This window comes from Indicator indicator, chromosome 14 (genome assembly GCF_027791375.1).
Source record: "Indicator indicator isolate 239-I01 chromosome 14, UM_Iind_1.1, whole genome shotgun sequence".
In the NCBI taxonomy this organism is placed as follows: domain Eukaryota; kingdom Metazoa; phylum Chordata; class Aves; order Piciformes; family Indicatoridae; genus Indicator; species Indicator indicator.
In genome coordinates this window covers 187,001-205,947 of record NC_072023.1, presented here as the reverse complement: position 1 = coordinate 205,947, position 18,947 = coordinate 187,001, and the positions used below count along the sequence as shown (strand labels likewise).

The 18,947-nt window shown below is 48.4% G+C and overlaps 1 protein-coding gene across 3 annotated transcripts in view; it reads right to left on the bottom strand.

Annotated features, from left to right (window-relative positions):
• Window positions 1-18,947, bottom strand: part of ITPR2 (inositol 1,4,5-trisphosphate receptor type 2) — a 175,758-nt gene that overhangs the window by 71,443 nt on the left and 85,368 nt on the right. For all 3 annotated transcript variants that reach the window (XM_054386630.1, XM_054386633.1, XM_054386631.1), the window contains exons 29-35: window positions 18,719-18,841; window positions 16,893-17,093; window positions 15,293-15,544; window positions 14,459-14,584; window positions 10,939-11,067; window positions 10,269-10,389; window positions 233-423 (exon numbers count right to left, since the gene is read on the bottom strand). In XM_054386630.1, coding sequence (XP_054242605.1) covers window positions 233-423; window positions 10,269-10,389; window positions 10,939-11,067; window positions 14,459-14,584; window positions 15,293-15,544; window positions 16,893-17,093; window positions 18,719-18,841 — 1,143 coding nt within the window. The remainder of the gene's footprint in view (window positions 1-232; window positions 424-10,268; window positions 10,390-10,938; window positions 11,068-14,458; window positions 14,585-15,292; window positions 15,545-16,892; window positions 17,094-18,718; window positions 18,842-18,947) is intronic.

Below are 18,947 nucleotides of genomic sequence, written 5' to 3'. Positions count from 1 at the left end.
TAAAGAACATCCCACCCTTCTCTGCTGACTTCTGCAGCAGCCAAAGTCAGATCAGGGAACAAAAGGCCCTGCATGTAGGCTTGAACAGCACCAGACAAGAGGTGAGAACCTCTGCTCCTGACACCTGGAAGTGCAAAGGTCACAGCAAGCCAGCAGTAAAAGTGCCATGAGTCTGCCTCTGGGTTCTCCAGAGCTGGTACACAAAACCTCTGCCACCACCAGGTTTTCATACCTGGAGCTTTTCTATGATGTTCCTGTAATCCCAGGCAGGCCCTCCAAGGGCTTCTTTGAAGCGGGGTCCGGTGCGAGCTGACATTCTCCAGCCCATGGCTGCCCTCTGCACCATGTTGGAGTGGCTCTTCATGAACAAGGTATTGACCTGGCTGTCCAGATCCACCGGGATGGCGATCCCACGGTTCTTGGCTGTGATGAGAAGGGAAAACAGAGAAGGCATTGACAGTGGCAACATCCTGGAAATCTTGCGAGGATCACGGCATGTCAGGTGCTGGTGCTGCTGGGGCTAAGAGGCAGAGGGGTCTCACACCAACAGGTTCTGAAAACGAGGACCAAAAATCTAAGGTGTGAGACATCAGCCATAACCTAGCTACAGACAGTTGCACTACCTTAAAAGAGAGGTGAATCATTGCCACTACTGATTTTCATAGGGATAGATATTTAGTATCTGTACCATCTGCACAATGCTTTTAGAACATTTCACTAACTCAAAACCACCCCAAATCTGCTCCAGAGATACTAAGGAGTAACAAAGAGCATGCGATATTCCTTCAGCAGCCAGCCTGCCTGCTCAGTGCTAAAGGCAATTGCTCCTTCCAGCGAGCATTTGTTCATTTAGCCCAAGTGCTGTGTGTTGCTCTTCTGTGTGTTTCTCCTCTGAGGACCTTGAGAACCCAAGTGCATACAAATGGAACCTGGCAAAGGCCGGCTGCTCCCTTACTTGGGTTTCCTTTACAGCTGGGGTTGTTTGCTCACAGAGCTCCTGGCTAGCTGAGGAACCTGGCTAGCTAACTGACAGTCACACAAATGCAACCAGCACTTCAAAAAAGGCCATTTTTATCTCAATTTTTTTTCAGACTTTAGGGGCAGGAAGTGAAAAAAAGCCTGAGGAAAGACACGCATGAAATCTTCCAGGGCATCCACTACTAAACTTCTATTGCCTCCTGAACTGTTGCTTGGAAAGGATGTTGGAAAGAATGTTGGGAGGCATCTGCCCTCTCCTCCACGAGTCTCTGCATCCCTCCATCCCACTGGAGATCAGAGTGATGTTCTCCTATGGCTCAGCATGAGTCGACTGCAAACAAACAAGGGATGCATACAGCAGCATCTGTTTGAAGGATGAGGTCCCACTGGAGTGATCAGGTTTGTATCCTGAGTCATTCCTCTGAATTTCCATGGCACAGCTTGTGCTTAATAAAAACTTAGAAGTGGAGAACAGTTCCGGTTCCTGTGTGACAATGACTAATCACAACCAACTCTGCAGACTTCTGAATCCAGCATCAGACCACATTCCAGTCCCTCGCAGCATGGGGCTGAGGCACTGCCCTGCCACTCTGCACTGCCAGCAGTGGAAGGGATCAAAACTTCCACCCCTTCTAACTTCTTCAGACATGCACAGCTTTCAGTGCTGAAGCTGAGCAGGCAGCAGTTGCCCTTCCTTCTCAGCCAGCCCAGGCATCAACCTCCAAGGCAGTACTGCCATGAACAGCGTCAGGAGCCCAGTCTGATGGATGAGGGCTGGGCTGCTGCCAAGCACAGTGAGTCACAGGTCCCAGGCTGAAGCTTTCTCTGCCCCCAGCTCTGCATTGTAATGGCAGCAGTTGTTAGAAACCTACATGTAGCTGTGACACCTCAGCCCCAGTCACAGGGTGCTCTGTCCTCATCTCTTTCATGCTCCCACAGGTGCAGATTACCTTCCCTTCTGCCCACTACAGGGCTGAACACCCCCATGCAGGACCAGAGCCTCCACCTGCAGGTCAGACTGTTTAAGGGGAATGGAAGAAAGAGAGGTCTCATTCTGTTTCTGTGGGCACTTGCTTTGAAACAGCCTGCTGCAGGGAACTGGGCAACAGTAACATTCCATGGGTCAGTATGGGAGCACGCATTTCCCCACAACCATCTAGAATTGTACTGTCACAGAGGATGAAAAAACCCTCTAAGGTCATCCAGTCCAACCATCAACCCAGCACCACCATGGCCATAAGCCAAGTGCTATGGCCATACATTTCTTGAACAATTCTACCACCTCCCTGGGCAGCCTGGGCCAGGCTTTGAGAACCCTTTCAGTCAAGAAGCTTTTCCAAATCTCCAACCTAACTCTCCCCTGGTGCAATTTCAGGCCATTTCCTCTCCTTCTATCACCTGAGACTAGGGAGCAGAGCCCAACCTCCACCTGGCTCCAGCCTCCTCTCAGGGAGCTGTACAGAGCACTGAGGTCTCCCCTCAGCCTCCTCTTCTCCAGGCTGAACACCCCCAGCTCCCTCAGCTGCTCCTCCCCAGCCCTGTTCTCCAGACCCTTCCCCAGCTTCAATTCCCTTCCCTGGACCCACTTTAGGACCCCAATGTCTTTCTTGTGGTGAGGGCCCCAACAGTGAACCCAGGACTCAAGGTGTGACCTCACCAGTGTTGAGTCCAGGTATGAGTCAGCAGCAGCAGAAGCTGTGCAGCAGCTGTGCAGCAGCTTCCTTGCTGGCAGCTTTTCCTTTCCAGTCTCCATCAATTTTGAAGGCCAGGCTCCCAATTGCCATGAGAAGACCATGCATGGATGGCCATCACCTCCAGTGACTGCTTGCCCACATTACCTGGGCCGTTTTTTCAAACACATTTGCCCTGCCGCTGCTTCCTTTGCTGCAGCAGTCCATGAAAGTTCTGCCAGTTCTGCAGGCTGCTGCAGCCCATTAATCCAGTTTATTGTGTCCTACTGTCAGTCACTGGAATGCTACTGGACAGTGCTCACCTCATAAGTGGTGTGTATGCAGAGCCCTGAGACACCCAGGAATAACTTCAGCAATGGGGAGCGTGGTGTTCAGAGGGGAACCCAGCCTGCTGCAGGCCTGCAGGTGCCATCTGAAGTGAACAGCTTCCATCAGTGTCTGAGCAGCAGTGAAGGACCATGACTGTTCAAAGAGTTGCAGCTAATTAAAATTACCACAAAGAGAACTAGAGAGAGAGAGATCCTGCCTTGTTTTGAAGAGTCCTTACATGTATAATTCCATTTGTAATTAAGATTTGTATTGACTGTCAAAGAGCACTGTTGAAGTCTAAGCTATAAACAAAGCCTTTGTCTTCTGATTTCCTTTGCAGCTTGTAGAAAGTTTATCTTTCATTTGTTTCACATTTCATTATTTAAAACAACATGAAACATATTTTTACCTTTTGGAAAGCTGATGAACAAATGTGAACATAAATATTTACTTTTAATTTAGGTGTTGTAGGCTGCTTTCCTCTTCAAACTGTGTCAATCTCCCTTAAAGTACAAACATAAAATATTTATAAGAGCATGTTTGGTTTTGTTGTGCTTAGAAATACTTTTGGACAGCACTCAAACTTGCCAAGCAGGGTTAGAACTGGGAGACAAAGTGTGGCAGTTCAGGCTGGGTGCCTCCTCTTACTGCTGCCTAAGTTACACCTCTGGTGTTCCGAGTGTCCAACCCAATCAGGTGCACACAGGAAACGGCATATTTCTACCCAAAAATCCTGAGCCCTATCAATCCATCTGCAAAGTCCTTCTCCTCCTCTTTCTTCCCTCTCTGCTCCTGTGGGAGATGCTTCCCTATTGGGTAACAGTGGGGGAGTATCTCAAGGTCCCTTAGTCCTGTCTAGGCCTAATGCCAGGAGGAGAAAGGGGAGAGACAGTCTCAGAACTGGCCAGCCTGAGACCAGCCTAGCAGTGTAGGGGGGGAAGAAAGAGCCCTGGGGGTTTTGGGTATACCCTCAGGTGGGGAGAAGGGAAGAGCTGGGAGGCCTTTGGGTGTTGTGTAAGGGACTCTGTACACTTTGGGATCTCTTTGCCCCTATGCTTGTATGTTTTGTAGTTTCACCAATTGCTTTTCCATTTAAACTTTCCATCACTCTTCAATACGTTTGTGTGAGTGTCATTCTTTTGTCCCTCTCAGGGCAAGAGACGATCTGTCTGGCCTCAAACCAGCACACAAAGGAGTTAGGAGGGGGTGAAATTCTGTCGTTCATCTAGCCCCAGTGAACATGGGACAAAAGCCTGCTAGGTGGCTGCATGGCACTGGAGGTACCCAGCAGGACACTGACCAGGCTGGACTAGAATGTGTCTACAGGTCCACCTCAGAGAGGCTGAGAGATCTGGGGCTCTTCAGCCTGGAGATGACTGAGGGATCTGATCAATACTGATCAATAGCTAAAGGGGCAGTGTCAGGAGGATGGAACCAGGCTCTTCTCAGTGGTGTCCAGTGACAGGACAAGGGGCACAGGAGGTTCCATGGAAGCATAAGGAGGGTGGCAGAGCCCTGGAACAGGCTGCCCAGAGAGGCTGTGGAGCCTTCTCTGGAGCATTCCAAATGCACCTGGCTGTGTTCCTGTGGGATTAACTCTGGGTGACCCTGCTCTGGCAGGGGCTTGGACTGGATGGTCTCCAGAGGTGCCTTCCCCACCATTCTGTGATTCTGTGCCTCCAGATAAGGTGCATTCTGCCTTGCAGTGGAGGGCATAGCCCAGGATGATCTCCTGCCCAGCTCCTACCCAGGACAGCCTGCAGAAGGCCATCACAGCCTGAGGACACTGCACTGCTTTGGCATGGTCAGAGGAGATGGGATTGACTGGGCAGTGCTGTGCACCAGCAGTCCCCAGCCTGCTGCTCACAGCTGCGCCATCAGAACCGCCATGGCTGAGCGAACCACATGAGCCAATGACCAGAAAGGCAGAGCCACACATCCAGCCAGGTCACAGCAAACCTTCTGCTCCAGGATGGACAGCTCCGCCTGTATCCAGTGCAGCAGCAGCTTCCCTCTCCTTCACTGCTTAAACTACCCAAAAGTGCTCTGAGATGGGGACTCAAAAGAAAGGGGCAACAGGAGTGCCAAGAATGAACTCCCAAGCTGGTACTCTGTGTGATGGGGCTGGACTCCACCGAAGCCCCAGGAGCACAGACCAGCTGTCCACAGAAGGGGTGGGATGGGCTCAGGTGGGGTTTGTTACATTATTTGCATGCAGCTCTCTTCACAGGAACAAACCGGAAAGGAAAGGCCCTGTTTCAGGAATGCTGGCTGAAGCTTATGTTCACCTCCCTTTCTCTTCCTTACTTCGTACGTGACCCACACCTGGAGAGAAGAGTGCCAGGAGAGAGCTGGATTTCAAACAAGCAAACAGCCCTGTTGGTAGGGATCACTGAATCCTTCAAGCTGCAAAAGCCCTTTCAGATCATCCAGTCCAACCATTCTCTGACTCTACCAAGGCTGCTGCTAAATTATGGCCTTCAGCACGACATCTGCCTCTGAAAAACCTCCAGGGATGGGGATTCAATGAGCTCTGCCCTCAGCCTCCTTCTCTCCGTACTAAAGAACCTCAGCTCCCTCAGCTGCTCCTCACCAGACTGTTCCAGCTTCACTGCCCTTCTCTGGACCTGCTCCAGCCCCTCAATGTCCTTCTTGGAGTGAGGGGCCCAAAACAGAACCCAGCACTCAAGGTGTGGTCTCTCCAGTACTGAGTCCAGGGGCACAATTCCTGCCCTGCTCCTGCTGGCCATGCCACTGCTGCTCCAGGCCAGGCTTCGGGTGGCCTTCTTGATTACCTGGGCCCACCTTGGCTCATCTCCAGCTGCTGTCACCCAGCACCCCCAGCACACTCTGCAGTGCCTTAGGCCAGCCCTGGTGTGTGTTCCCTGGGGTACACACAGGTGTTTCACCCCTGAGAGCCAGCCCTTCCTGCAGGGGTGTGGTGGGCAATGGGGGTCACACAAAGCCAGCACCCACCTGTCTGTGCAGCCCTTCCCTACTGCTGCCCGTGGATGGCTGCAGACAGCTCTGTGGTGTTCCCCCACCCATCCCAGCTGTCACTTCACAGAGCGATGCGTATTTAGTCCAATTAATTTTGCTCCACAAATCAGCCCTTCCAGCTCCTTAATCATCTCCTGACTGCTGAACAAATGCCTTTAGATGGGGAGACGCAAAGGCTGGCAGCAGCCAGGCTGCTCAGGCAAAGGAAAGTTTTGTGCCAATGTGCCACCCTTGACTTGCAAGGCTTCTTCCCAGCACAAAATCTACACTAAAATATTTATCAGCCTGTAAAAAGATCATCACTCAATTTTCCTTGCAATTAGGGAAACACAAACAGTTAAAATAGAATAAAATATGTGCTTCATCTGAAACATATTCTTCTTGCTGTCAAAGAAGTAACAACAGGATAATTATTGTATTTGAACTAGAAAGTGAAAACGAAGGCCTAGCTCTTTATAGAATGTGAAAGAAAGGATTTAAAACTCAAATGGGAAATTAAATAAAAGTATCTTCAGGGCTGAAAAGATTGTTATAGGAAAGTTAAAATAGGCACAATAACTCCAAAGCAGCAGTCAAATGTAACCCACATTTGCTGGGTAATGATTCCTATGGTGTCTGGTCAGGGAAAGGGCTCTAGAGGCAAGCACAGGGTGGTCAAAGAACAGCACAAGAGAGCACTTTGGGTTCTGACCAAAGGGCTGTTGGTGAACTGAACCTGGGCAATAAATGTGCAGCCAGAAAAGACTTCCCTGGCCCTTCAGAATGTCTGCTCCCTGCTGAGCCATGGCCTTCAAGATCTCTTGAAACATGCACTGAGCCCCATTTCATACAAAGCCAGCTTTCCTGCCAGCCCTCCTCTCTCCATTGTCTCCTGGCCCACTGACCAAGAACATCCTTCCAAAGCTGGATCCAAACACATTTATTTATTTATTTACATTTATTTAGGTTATTTACAACGTAGAGTAATTTATGTCTGGTTGACTTTGAGTGGGCACTGTCCTTCAGCTTAAATGTCTCTTCTTTGTGACTATTTACCTAATTCCTTTTTGAAGAGCAACAGCATAGGCTGAGGGGCTCCTGTAGTTCTTTATAATCCACTTCTCTCTTCCCCTGACCATCACACTACAACTTCCTCTGTGCCTGTGACAGGAGGAAAGGAAATAGTCTCAAGTTGCACCAGGGGAGGTTCAGGTTGGACATTAGAAGAAACTTCTTGACTGAAAGGGCTCTCAAAGTCTTGCACAGGGAGGTGGCTGGATCCCCAGCCCTGGAGGTGTTTCAGAGAGGCAGAGCTGTGGTGCTGAGGGCCATGGGTTAGCCCCAGCCTGGGCAGAGTTAGAGAATGGTTGGAGTGGATGATCTGCAAGAGCTTTTCCAACAGGAATGATTCTAGAATATGATTTAAGATAAACAATCTAGAGCTTTAGTTTCGAGCACAGATGATACTCCCCAATTCTCCTATGTGGAAAGACAGCAAATGGTTTAACATCCAAGCTTTCAGACTGGTCTCCATCCTTCTCAATCTTATGAAGATTATACAAGGCTGAAACTGAAAGGCCTTTGATAATTAATTAATTGGAAATAAATTAAACTGTTAAGACATCTTAGTTCCTCTGTTTTCACAAAAATCAGGGGACCTTTTAAACATTTTTCACTTGTAGCTATCCTCCCAGTGACATGGAAGCTGTTTTATCATCCCTTTCTTGAACTCTCTTTTCAAGCAAAGGCTCAGTCCTGTGTCACAGCAAAGGCAAGGCAGAGGATATTTGTGTATCACTCTGGTAATGTGCTCCTGAACCAGACACATTCCTGTAAATATTTATTATTTCCTGCCTGTTTCTGTTCATGCCAGCAAGCCCAATATTTGCAGGACAATGAAAGCCTGATGTAGTCAGGTGTCTCTGTGCTCCAAATCTGAAGCCACAGAGGGGCCTGATGTAGGAAAGCATCCTCGATGCTCCTCACCCAGCTGCAGGCAGACAACTGCCTGCAGACACAGCAGCAAGTGAAGCCTGAAAAGCTTACCAAGCTTTTCTCTAGTGGCTGAGTGCAGCTGGAGTACCAGGGTGTGATGGTTTGAAATTGTCTTTTTAATTTTTCTTTGCAAAGTTCAAGCAGAGAAAGTGAAAGAGTGTAAATAAGTCACTATTGGATGTAAGAAAGCAAAATGATTGTTCTAAACACTTCCATTGGATAGATAAAAATGTTTAAGAACCACTACTCAAAACAAGGTTGGGGAGTTTGGGCAGTCGGGACAATTTGCTGGGCTGTCTGGCTGCTGCTGCTTCTTCTCTTCCGGCTGAAGATAACACACTGACCTTGGCAGGCTAAGTTAACAGCTTTTCTGCTCTTAACTTCTCTGCTTTCTGCCAGGGGGGTCTGGGGGGAAAGACCCTTGGAAGATCCCCTCAGGGGAAGCAAAGGGAGATTGGTTGTGCTTTTCTGTTGATTGTATATATTTGTAAATGTTGTGAATTGTGTATATTTGTACATATTCATTGCATTTCATCACAGATTGTAGATTTGCTTGTAAATACAGCTCTCATTTGCTTACCAGACTGGGCTAGCCTGGTTATTGTCAGTGTGAGGGGAATCTCAGCTCACACTGATACACAGGGTTACACAAAATTAGTTTCTGCATAAGACCCTTTTGCTGACCTGGAAGACAATGCCCACTCTTCAGTGGGGAGATGACAGATGTAATGAGCGCCAGCTCTTGAGGTAAGCCTCATGTCCCCTGGCCAGAAACAAACCAGTAAGCACCGAGCAGAATGTATGTTGCTTAAACCTGCTCTGAGAGGGTATTTTAGAAGTGCATTGTTATATGGATCTTTGATATCCTGGGAAATCTGTCTATGATCTTTCTTCCTCCTGAGATTTGTGCCTAAATCCAGGTCTCCAGAGCATTAAAAAAAAAATAAGTAAAAAATCATGTTTTTTCTTTCAACTCCACACTGCATTTATTATCCCCAAAAAATCTTTGGTCCCTGCTGTACATCTGCCGAATCCTCTCTCTCTCTGATACAGACAGAATCTTTCTAGAAGTCTGTTTTTTAATCCCTGCTGCGAAATATGAAGGCCCTAACATTAAAGCTGTCAGACTCTCAAGTTGAACAAAAAAAAGGCAGAAGGGTGCTCACAGATGGGTAGCCCAAATCCAGCCCTCGTGCACACACAGAGCCAGCAAAAGAGCCAAACCCTGCCTGGTTGTGCCACAGAGGAACAGACACTGGTGCCCAAGGAGATGCACCAGGGTGTGTGCTGGGTACCTGCAGAGTGGGGCAGGGGCCTGCACCCCAGCCACGGGAGCCTTTGCACAGGAATCTGATGGTAACTCTGGTCCCACTCTGCTCTGGCTGCTCTGCTGTTTGGGGACATCCCCTTCGCCTGGTCCCTAACCCCCTAAGAGGCCATGTTGCAGTTCTCTGACACAACACAACTGCCCCAACTCCAGTCCCCACCTTGGGAAGCTCCTGAGCAGCTCCTGTAACATGGGCGAGGAACTGGGCACTGTGCATGCAGCCAGGGCTGCCCCATAGGACCTCAGAGGGCTGTGCCAGCCTTAATGACTCTGCTAGCACCTGCTCTCAGGGGACAGCTGTGAGGCTGCCAGGCCCATGGCACCTCTAGGTGCCCTGCTGCCACTGCAGAAAACTCCCAGAAGAGGATAGGGGGTGATACCCTTCACTGGCAGCTCAGCTCCACCATACCACACCTAAGGCATGGCCGGAGTCCTGTCGGTGAGAAGCCAGAGTAGCAAGAAGGCTGGACTCCTACAACAGCTTAGAGCATACTCACTGAAAACCCCAACTGTAAACCTTCTCCAAAAACCAGAAAAAATGAATGAAAGAAAAGAAGAAGAAAAGTAGAGGCAGAAATTAAATTGAGCACAGAGGAAACAAAGGCACACAGAGAACTCCAGACATCAGCCTTGCCTTCCATTCAGGCTTTCCCCTTGGCTTCCCCAGGAGCAGGAGGCACACAGTAAACATCTACCAGAGACCACCAGCCCTGCACATCTAAAAATATCCAGGCTTAAGGTGAAGTTCAAGCACGACTCACTTAGCAAAGGTCTCTCTGACCCACAGGTTTCACCCAACAACTCCATTTGATGAGGCAGACTGGAATGAGTTCTAAAAGGAGGAAGAATTTAGCCCCCAAAGTGGGATTTCTGAAATCCTCACTGTCACAGTTTCAGGGTGGCAGGATTAAATTAAACACTGTTATACCTTGTGTAATTTTGATGTTAAACCACAGAGAAGAATAATGAAAGCAAAACCTGGCACCTACCCACTTCAGCCAAAGTCTTGATGCACGACTCCACTGAGGCTTTCTGTGTTGGATTTGGCCAGGTACAGTTGTAAATTCTGAAAGCAGACTGCAGGAGCTGAATGAAAACAGGCTGGTGTGTCTGAAAATAGGAAGAGGAAGATGGGATTTTACCCTCTGAAATCTCCCCACAACTGCCCCAGGGTTTGACACAGTACAGACCACATGGCTTGGTGACTCAAGTTACAGCTCCATGACATTCTCTTTGCTCTCTGGACTGGAGGGAACAGAAATCAGTGCTGCACCTCTGCAAAGGCCAAAGCATGCAATCGTTCCTCACATTACCATTGATACCCAGCAAACAGCAGAGAGCAGAAGGACTGCTGAGTCTTCCCAGTTCTCAGGTCTGTGTCCTTTTTGTTATAGGACACAGCATTTATCTCATACCATTGTTCTGCAAGGATACCTCCTTCGGTGAGTTCCCAAGAGTCAGGAGTAAATCTGAACATATGGAGCTATCTATGGGCTCAGAGCTGTGGGTGATAAACATTAAGTGTTGTAAAGGAGAAATCAGCCTTAAAGCCAGTGGCATGTGAGGGGGCAGAGAAATCAGAGGAGGATGTGAAGACACAGCACTGCTGTCTGGGTAGCAGAAGGAGTCTCTCTTGTGGTTTGTGTCTCTTTTCCTTACCTGCAGGCTGGTGCTGTTGTCTGAGAACGGGGAGCTGAAGAAGCCACTCACAATACTCATCACAGGCTCTGTGACATATTTCTCCAGAGAGGTGTCTGCATGTTTGCGATCCGTGGTTGTGTTACAGACCTGCAAGGAGGGAGGGAACAGTGAGGTTCAGCTCCTTCAAATGTGCCAGCCTCATTATCCTGCATTTATTACAACACATGAACATTTCTTCTTCATGCAATCCCAGATTATTTGTACACAAAATCTATCAGAGAGACCTATCCTGGAGTTCGAGCTGTTATTTGCCATAGCTCATCTTCCTCCTTGGAGGCCCACAGTGTCTTCTGAGCACCTTCTCATCTGAAGCACCTCTCTCTGCCTGGCTGTTCTTCTCCCCTCAGTCAGCATATTGCTGCCACTTACACCTTTAGACAGTTCAAGATTAGCCTCTCCTCCCATTGTGGGGATGGTGGGGAGAGGTAGATGAGACAGAAACATTTCAAGTAAGGTTTAACTTCTCCCCACAATCAATCACCACAAATGAGTGGCAAAGGCAAAGCTCATTTGCAGGAAAGCTGTTTTTAAAAAAGGGAAGGAAAGGAGATAGCAGAGTTGACACCAACAGCCTTCAGGGTTGTAAGCAGGAGAGTCATGTGGGGAAAATTTGAAAGACAAGGTAAAAACAATGAAAGAAGAGAATGGATGGTACTGGGACAGCTCTGGAGCACAGGTGGATGACTAAAAGGTGGGAGGATGGGGGAAGGTTTGTACCAAAGACCCCTGAAGATCCCTTTGGTACAACACTGAAAGTTTGCTGCTGCATGAAGATGGCATTAAGAAAGGAAGAGCAGCATGGGTGGCATCCCTCAGTACTTCTTTGATTTTTTTTCAGCAGCAGTGAACAGCTGCAGCCCTGCTGACTGTGCCCAGGGCAGTGTAAGCTCCAGAGAAAGGACTCTGCAAAGGGCCACGCCTGGCGAGAGAGGCAGGACTGAGCAGACAGGGAGCACACCCCAGAGCCACAGTCCCCCTTCAGCAGCCTCGACCAGGCAGCTGCAGCCATGCTCACAAGAATGGAAGGCAGAGCTGTTCTTTCACCCCTGCAGGCCACAGACTGCTGTAGCCTTCTAGGGAACCTATGCAAAAGCAGAATTTATTTTGTGCACACACATCTGGGGTAGCCTTCTTGTTGCCTCTGAGCATTGAACACATTGATGAACCTGAGGGGTACCTACTCACCACTGCATCACTCTCTGGATCGGGAACTGAGATCCAGAGAAGCTGACTGAATTGCTCAGCGTCACAGAAAAAAGTTGGTGACAGGATCAAAATGATCATCTGGAATCTGACAGAGGGCAAACTGCTCTGCAGTTACACACTGCCACTGTCACCCTTGGACACTGCAAGACAGAAAGCTCACCAAGAGAGTTTCAAGGCAGGTTACTGATGTGCCATCCAAAAGCACTCCTGTTTAGGGAAACACAAAGGCATGTGGAGTCGAACAGAAAAGCACTGGCGTGCAGCAGGCAAACACAGAAACTGAGAGAACTTCAGACCTCCAGAAATGAGGCATCTTGAGGAGCTTTGCTAAAGCGTGTCAGACAAACAAGCCATGCCCCCACATAGTGCATTTTGTTCTGGGAGCAGTCTGACACCACCTCCACCCCCAGCTCTTCTTCTTTTTTTTTTTTCTTTAATAATCATAGAAATAAAAACCTCTTGAAGTTTTCCTGCCTTTAATTAATCTGCATGCCAGTTTTGGCTGGAACCAGTAGCTCTGAGGCTCAGCCCTTGTGATCCCAATGGGAAGCCAGGGAGCTGTGCAGTGCTAGCATGGTAAATTCAGAAATCACCAAAACTAAATTCCAAAAAGCTTTAAAGCTTTCCCCTTCACTTGTCTAAAAGGCAGAGCCATATGGGGGGTGCCACTCTGCTCCAACTCCAGCCTAAAAAATTCCCAGCACAGAAGGAATTTGGAAATCTTCTCATTTGTTCTTATCCCTCTGCTATATGGGAACTAAAAGATGTGGAAGAAAAAAACTTAAATTCATGAAATGGAGATGAGGATTGAGAAAGCAGTGTTTAAAAACCCCTTAAGAGGCTTTGGGGATGAAACTCACATGAATAATACTTCAAAAATTCTGCAGAGAAAGCCAGGATGACTTTCACAGCTGTCAGAACCTGGCTCTCTCTTTAATTCTGCTAAGACTACAGCTGCTGACTCCCAGGCTGGGCCACACACAGCACAGGGAAGCCTTGCCTGCAGCAGCAGCCCTTTGCTTAGTGCAACACTACAAGCCACCTGCAGGAGCAGCAGCTGGCAGAAGCTGCAGGCCCAGGGTGTCTTGGAAAGCACACCTGCCTTTGCAGCAGCCTGGCCCATGCCTGCTCTGCAGCATGCTGGAAGAACTGACAGCTGGGGACTGTGTCCTTCCTCAATACATAGAGGGTGAAAAATATGGTTCCTTTTTGGATTGTTGTTATAGAAAGGGAAGGGATCCTGCCTGAGGAGAACACTCTCTGTCTGCCCCCTCAGTGCTGCCCAGTAAGAGGGCTCACAAGCTCTCCACTGACAGGCACTTGCAGCGAAGGCAAAGCATTTCCCCTTCCCCCAGCCAAAGCATCCCTTGTAGCTCCCTGAAACACAGAGGATCAAAGGGCTCTTTTCCTCACTGCTCTGAAATCTGTTGTAACATCTTTCATGAGTCTGACAGCCACCTAACTGTCCCGAGAGCTCCACAACAGGGCTGCATCTGTAACACAGGGGCTCTGCCTGGGCCCAGAAAACCAATTCTGAGCAAATACACTCAATAGGCTGGCAGCAAGGGCTGCCCACGGGGAGCTGGCTGAAGAGCAGGAAAATAGAAGACAGGAGGAAAAATTTCTTACTCTGAAGGGTTGTTAAGCCCCTGAACAGGCTGCTCAGGGCAGCAGGAGTCATCATCTCTGGAGGAATTGAAAAGCCCTGGAGATGCGGTGCTGAGGAACAGTTTAGTGGTGTCACAGGTGGTGACAAAATGATTCTGTAAGGGGCTGTGGGCTGGGAAAAGCTAGGCACATGCTACCAACACAGCTCTGGAACACCTCCAAAGGACTCTGCAGCATCAAGGATCAAACAAAGTCTACCACCCACCAAAATCCTACTGTTCTACTTCTCAAGCAGAAAGATCAGCTCCATTAGCTGGTATCAGTGTCAGGCTCTTCCAAGCAGCAGTAACCTCCTGAAACAGGGCATATGATGTAAGCAGTAATCATTATGTCACACTGCCTTCTCCTCATGGCTGTATCATTGTACTTTATCCTTCTGCAAGTCCTAAGATTTCCCTTTTTTTCTGCCTCCAAAATATCAGAGAAGGGGAGCTTAATTCAACTTCTGACCTGAAATTTAATTCAACAAGTAATGACACCACAAAGCTCCACAGGGTCCACAGAAACTCAGTGCCTACAGTCCTAACTGTTACCCATCAGCTTGCAGCCTGTGGTTTCTATATCGATTAGCCTGCTGGAATATTTAATGTCTTGCGAAGCTTACCCTTGCCATATCAATGAGGAAGTTCTCAAATAACTTCCAGATATGGTTACTGGCATAGATCTCTTTCATTTCCACTTCAGTGTCCACGTAACAGTGGTTAACAAAATTAACGTAAGCAATCTTCACCTGCAGGAACAGTAAAAGCAACCAATATGGAATGGAACAGCAACAACCACTGATGAGATGTTTTCTGTCTGCAAAAATACTGAACAATAAAGATGATCCTTCACGTACAAACAAACACTAAACCCAGCAGTCATGCATGTGTCCAGTTCTGAAGAGTTGAGTATAGCAACAAATTTTCCCCAGCTGAAAAGAGACAGGGAACTACTGGTCAAAGTCCAGTGGAGGGCCTGTCACCCCTTGTCCTATTACTGAGCACAACTGGAAAGAGCCCAACCCCATCCTCCTGACCTCCACCCTTTAGCTATTGAGCAGCACTGAGCAGATCCCCTCTCCGGCTGCTCTCCTCCAGGCTAAACAGCCCCAGGGCTCTCAGTATTTCCTTGTCAGTCTCCTCAGCTTCTTTGTGGCTCTCCATTGGACTCTGCAGAACTTCCTTGCCTCTCTTGAACTGGGAAGCCTAGAACTGGATGCAGTACTCCAGAGGAGGCCTCAGGAGGGCAGGGTAGAGGAGCAGGAGAACCTCCCTCACCCTGCTGGCCACACTCTTTGTGATGCACCCCAGGAAGCCATTGGCCTTCTTGGCCACAAGTGTGCATTGCTGGCTGGGGCACTTATTGCCCACCTATATTTGACTGGCCAGCAGGCTAGGAACAGCAAACCCTCTCCTGAGCTGCTGAGCACGCCAGGTCTGTGTCCCGAGGGCCTCACCTCGGGAATGCAGTCATCGTGGGTCACCACCCTGACGATGTCGTCCAGGGGCAGGAGGGAGTTGCACTTGATCTCAGTGTAGACGTTCTTGCCCTCAGTGCAGGCAGCCAGCAGCTCCACCAGGGTGATGTGGTAGGCCAGGGGCCCGCGGCCGTCGGCGCGGTCACGCTCCGAGCACATCATCTGCAGCAGCAGCGGGAAGGAGGCGCGGTCGTTGTAGAACACCAGCACATCCTCGCCCCCGGCGATCAGCTGTAAGACACCAGCACCCCTCAGCACCCTTCCCATGCCCAACCAGCCTCCGGAACACAGAGTTACACCACTGGCGCAAGGTCACCAAGCAGATCTCAGCTGGCTGCTAAGAAACTGTCCTGACTCCCTGCAAGTCCCAACCAGTTGGCTACTCTGTTCCCTTTATACTGGACTGCCATTCCAGTGCCCTTCTCACTCGCCTGCAACTTCCTTCAGCTTTTGAAAGAAAGCAGCGTCCTACACTTTTCATTCAGAGCTGCTCCCTTCCCCCTGCAATTCCTGCAGGACTCATGATGTCAAATCTGAGTTCACTTCAATTTTCGTCATGTAGCCAGCTCAGAAACGTAACATTATCTTTGTGCTGTTACAGATCAGTAATAGGATTTAAATTGATAAAAGTCTACGCAGTTTGTTTGGTGAGAAATTAGAAGTCTTCAAGAGGCTGTGGTGGAAGGGGGAAAATGTGAAAGCACAAAGATACAAAAACTGTTTGAATTATGTAAATCAAAGGCTTCTAACTGATGTTGCATGTTAAAACATTTCAATCAAATTGAAAAGGTTGAGGTGGATTACATTAAAGGTTATCCATAGAGAGTGAAGTTAATTTTCTTAATTAGAAGTTTTTATTCTTTGTTGCTGTGGAACAAAACTTCAGTAGGGTTTAGTTCTGTCCAGACCACAACTAGAGCTTATCTTTGTTTTCTTTTGTAAAACAAACAAACAAATGCACTTTGTAAAGCAAAGCAAAATGTTCCCTGGACTTGGATCCCACCTGGACTTCTCACCATATTCAACTCTATCTGCTTATTAATCTCACTGAGCTGTTAATATAATTACAGTTAAATGCCAGATGAAGACTCTACTTATCATGCACTCTGTGTATCAAATCCTAAAGGCAGTGAAGCCAATTAGGTATTTTTCTAGCAGCTTTATAGGCATCAAGAGCCTGCAGCCCCATTTAGACAAATGCATAGAGGTGAGTCTCTTAATGTGGCAAAACCATGGCACAGCATGACAAGACTGGTGCATAAATGGGCTCCTGAATTACAGCAGAGGAAACTGAAGGTTTATGTAACTCTGGTATTTCCATGCCACACCATCCACAAAGACATCTTCCTAGCACCAGACTAATACTCCTGTTTCCTTTCTAGTAGTTCTGCAGATGGCCTTACAGAATGAAACTCCCCCAAACCTCTGCTAAAACATTACTTGCTTTGTGATACCACCTAGCTCTGACACGCTGATGTCTACATCCCAATGGCATCAAGAGCAGCAAAGGCAACCTCAAATCTCCTGTGTGTTGAGCAGCCAGCAAACGAACAGTTAACACCTGAGCCCTTCGACTCACCTCTGTCATGACCATGTCCTGGCACTTCTTCACATACTTGCCATCTGCCTTCACGATGGTCTGCAGGAAGCGCAGGTACTCCACATGGCGGCCATGGGTCTCGATGCAGTGCACAAAGTGCTGCACCACTCTGTCACTCAGCTCATTGCACAGCAGGTAGTTGTTGGTGAAGATGTGTCGCATGGTTTCAGCTTCCAGGAGCTATGCAGATTAAAAATTGGCTGGAAAAGGCCTTTAAGATCATCCAGCCCAACCATTCCCTAACTGTACCAAGGCTGGGCTAACCTATGGCCCTCAGCACCACATCTCTGCCTCTCTGAAACACCTCCAGGGATGGGGATTCAGCCACCTCCCTGGGCAGCCTGTGCCAGGCTATGAGAACCCTTTCAGTCAAGAAGTCTCTTCTCATGTCCAACCAAAACCTCCCTCCACTTCCTCTCCTTCTGTTGCTTGTTACTAGGGAGAAGAAACCAACCCCTACCTGGCTCCAGCCTCCTTTCTGGTAGGCTGTAGAGAACAATGAAGTCTCCCCTGAACAGATGTTTTAAGAAGAGCAGATGTTTTGAGACTGACAGATTGACAGGACCAGAGGAAGGCATGTTGGGAATGAGAAACTGGGAAAGTCCAGTGTACAGCAGTCTAGTGATTAAGCAGTGACGTTAGGGCCCAGCTTTCATTTATTATGGGATTTCTCCACTTTCCTGTTGAGTACAAAGTGGTCCTAAAGTGGACATAGACCAAATCTGTGCCCCTGGGGAAGGTGAAGAGGCACACACACACACATTCACTCACTATGCTGCTAGAGCACTCTGCAGGAACTTTGGTATACAAGGCAAAGGAGACCACATTCATCCCACTCACCATCAAATTTGCTGCGAGGCAGCCAAGTAAGGTGAGTAGCTACCTCTGGCTCACTCTGTGGTTCCAGGAGGCAAAGTGTTAACATGTGCAGTCTGATCACTATGAGGGACCATCTCTTCCCACAGTAACTGCAGAGGGAACCTAAGGCTGTGTTGCTTACAGGAAGTAGCATAGTATCAGAGCAACAAATCTGCAGCAAAAAGGGAATGTTGCTGAGGACCCAGCATCCAGACTGGATGTGTTCTTGGTGCTCTGGCTTCAAACTTGCTCTAGTTTGGTTCGTTGGACACCAGGCTCATGAGGGCCTGGTGTGCTCCTCAAGTGTATCTTTCTGTTTGCTGACTCTTGCTGAAGTAAGGAGTGGAGTCAGTAAAACCTCTACCAGGGAATTCTGGAGGGCAGACTTCAGACTGTTCAGGACACTGGTGAAGAGTGTCCCTTGGGAGACAGTCCTGAAGGGCAAAGGGGTCCAGGAAGACGTCTTCAAGAAGGAAGCCTTAGAGGCACAGGGGCAGGCTGTCCCCATGTGTTGGAAAACAAACACTCAGGGAAAATGCCCAGCCTGGCTGAACAGAGAGTTCTTGCAGGGGCTCAGGAACAGAAGGAGAGTTGACCACCTTTGGAAAGAGGGGCAGGCAACTCCAGAAGAACACAGCGATCTAGTTAGGTCACACAGAGAGAACATCAGAAAGGTGAAAGGCCAGCCAGAACTCAGCAGAAAAGGTTTGTACAAATACATTAACAACAAAAAGAATGCCCAGGTGTCCCACTTTTTAAATGGCAGCATCGAAAACAATGACACAAAGAGCAGTGATAAAGGAGAAAAGACAGGAGAGGGAAGACAGTGAGGGAGAAAAGACAGGGCAGGCATAGCTTAATTAACTCATTTATTCAGCACAACTCATTATTCAGCAAGTTCCAACTTACTGCCCGTTCTAACACTCTCCTTGAAATGCACTTCTTACCCCTGGAGTTAAGAACAAGTTGAGATTTTTGTGGAGGAGAACTTGATTCTGAGGATTTCCTCGACAGAAATTCTGAAGGAAAGTGTGGGCCAGATTCATGACTTCATTCATCTTCTCATCACTCTGCAGAAGGACAAACCAAGTCAGCTGGGCATGCCTAGGCACACAACTTCTTCACCCCTGTGCCAGAGCTGACTGAATTCAGCTTTTAAAAACACATCACATTGAT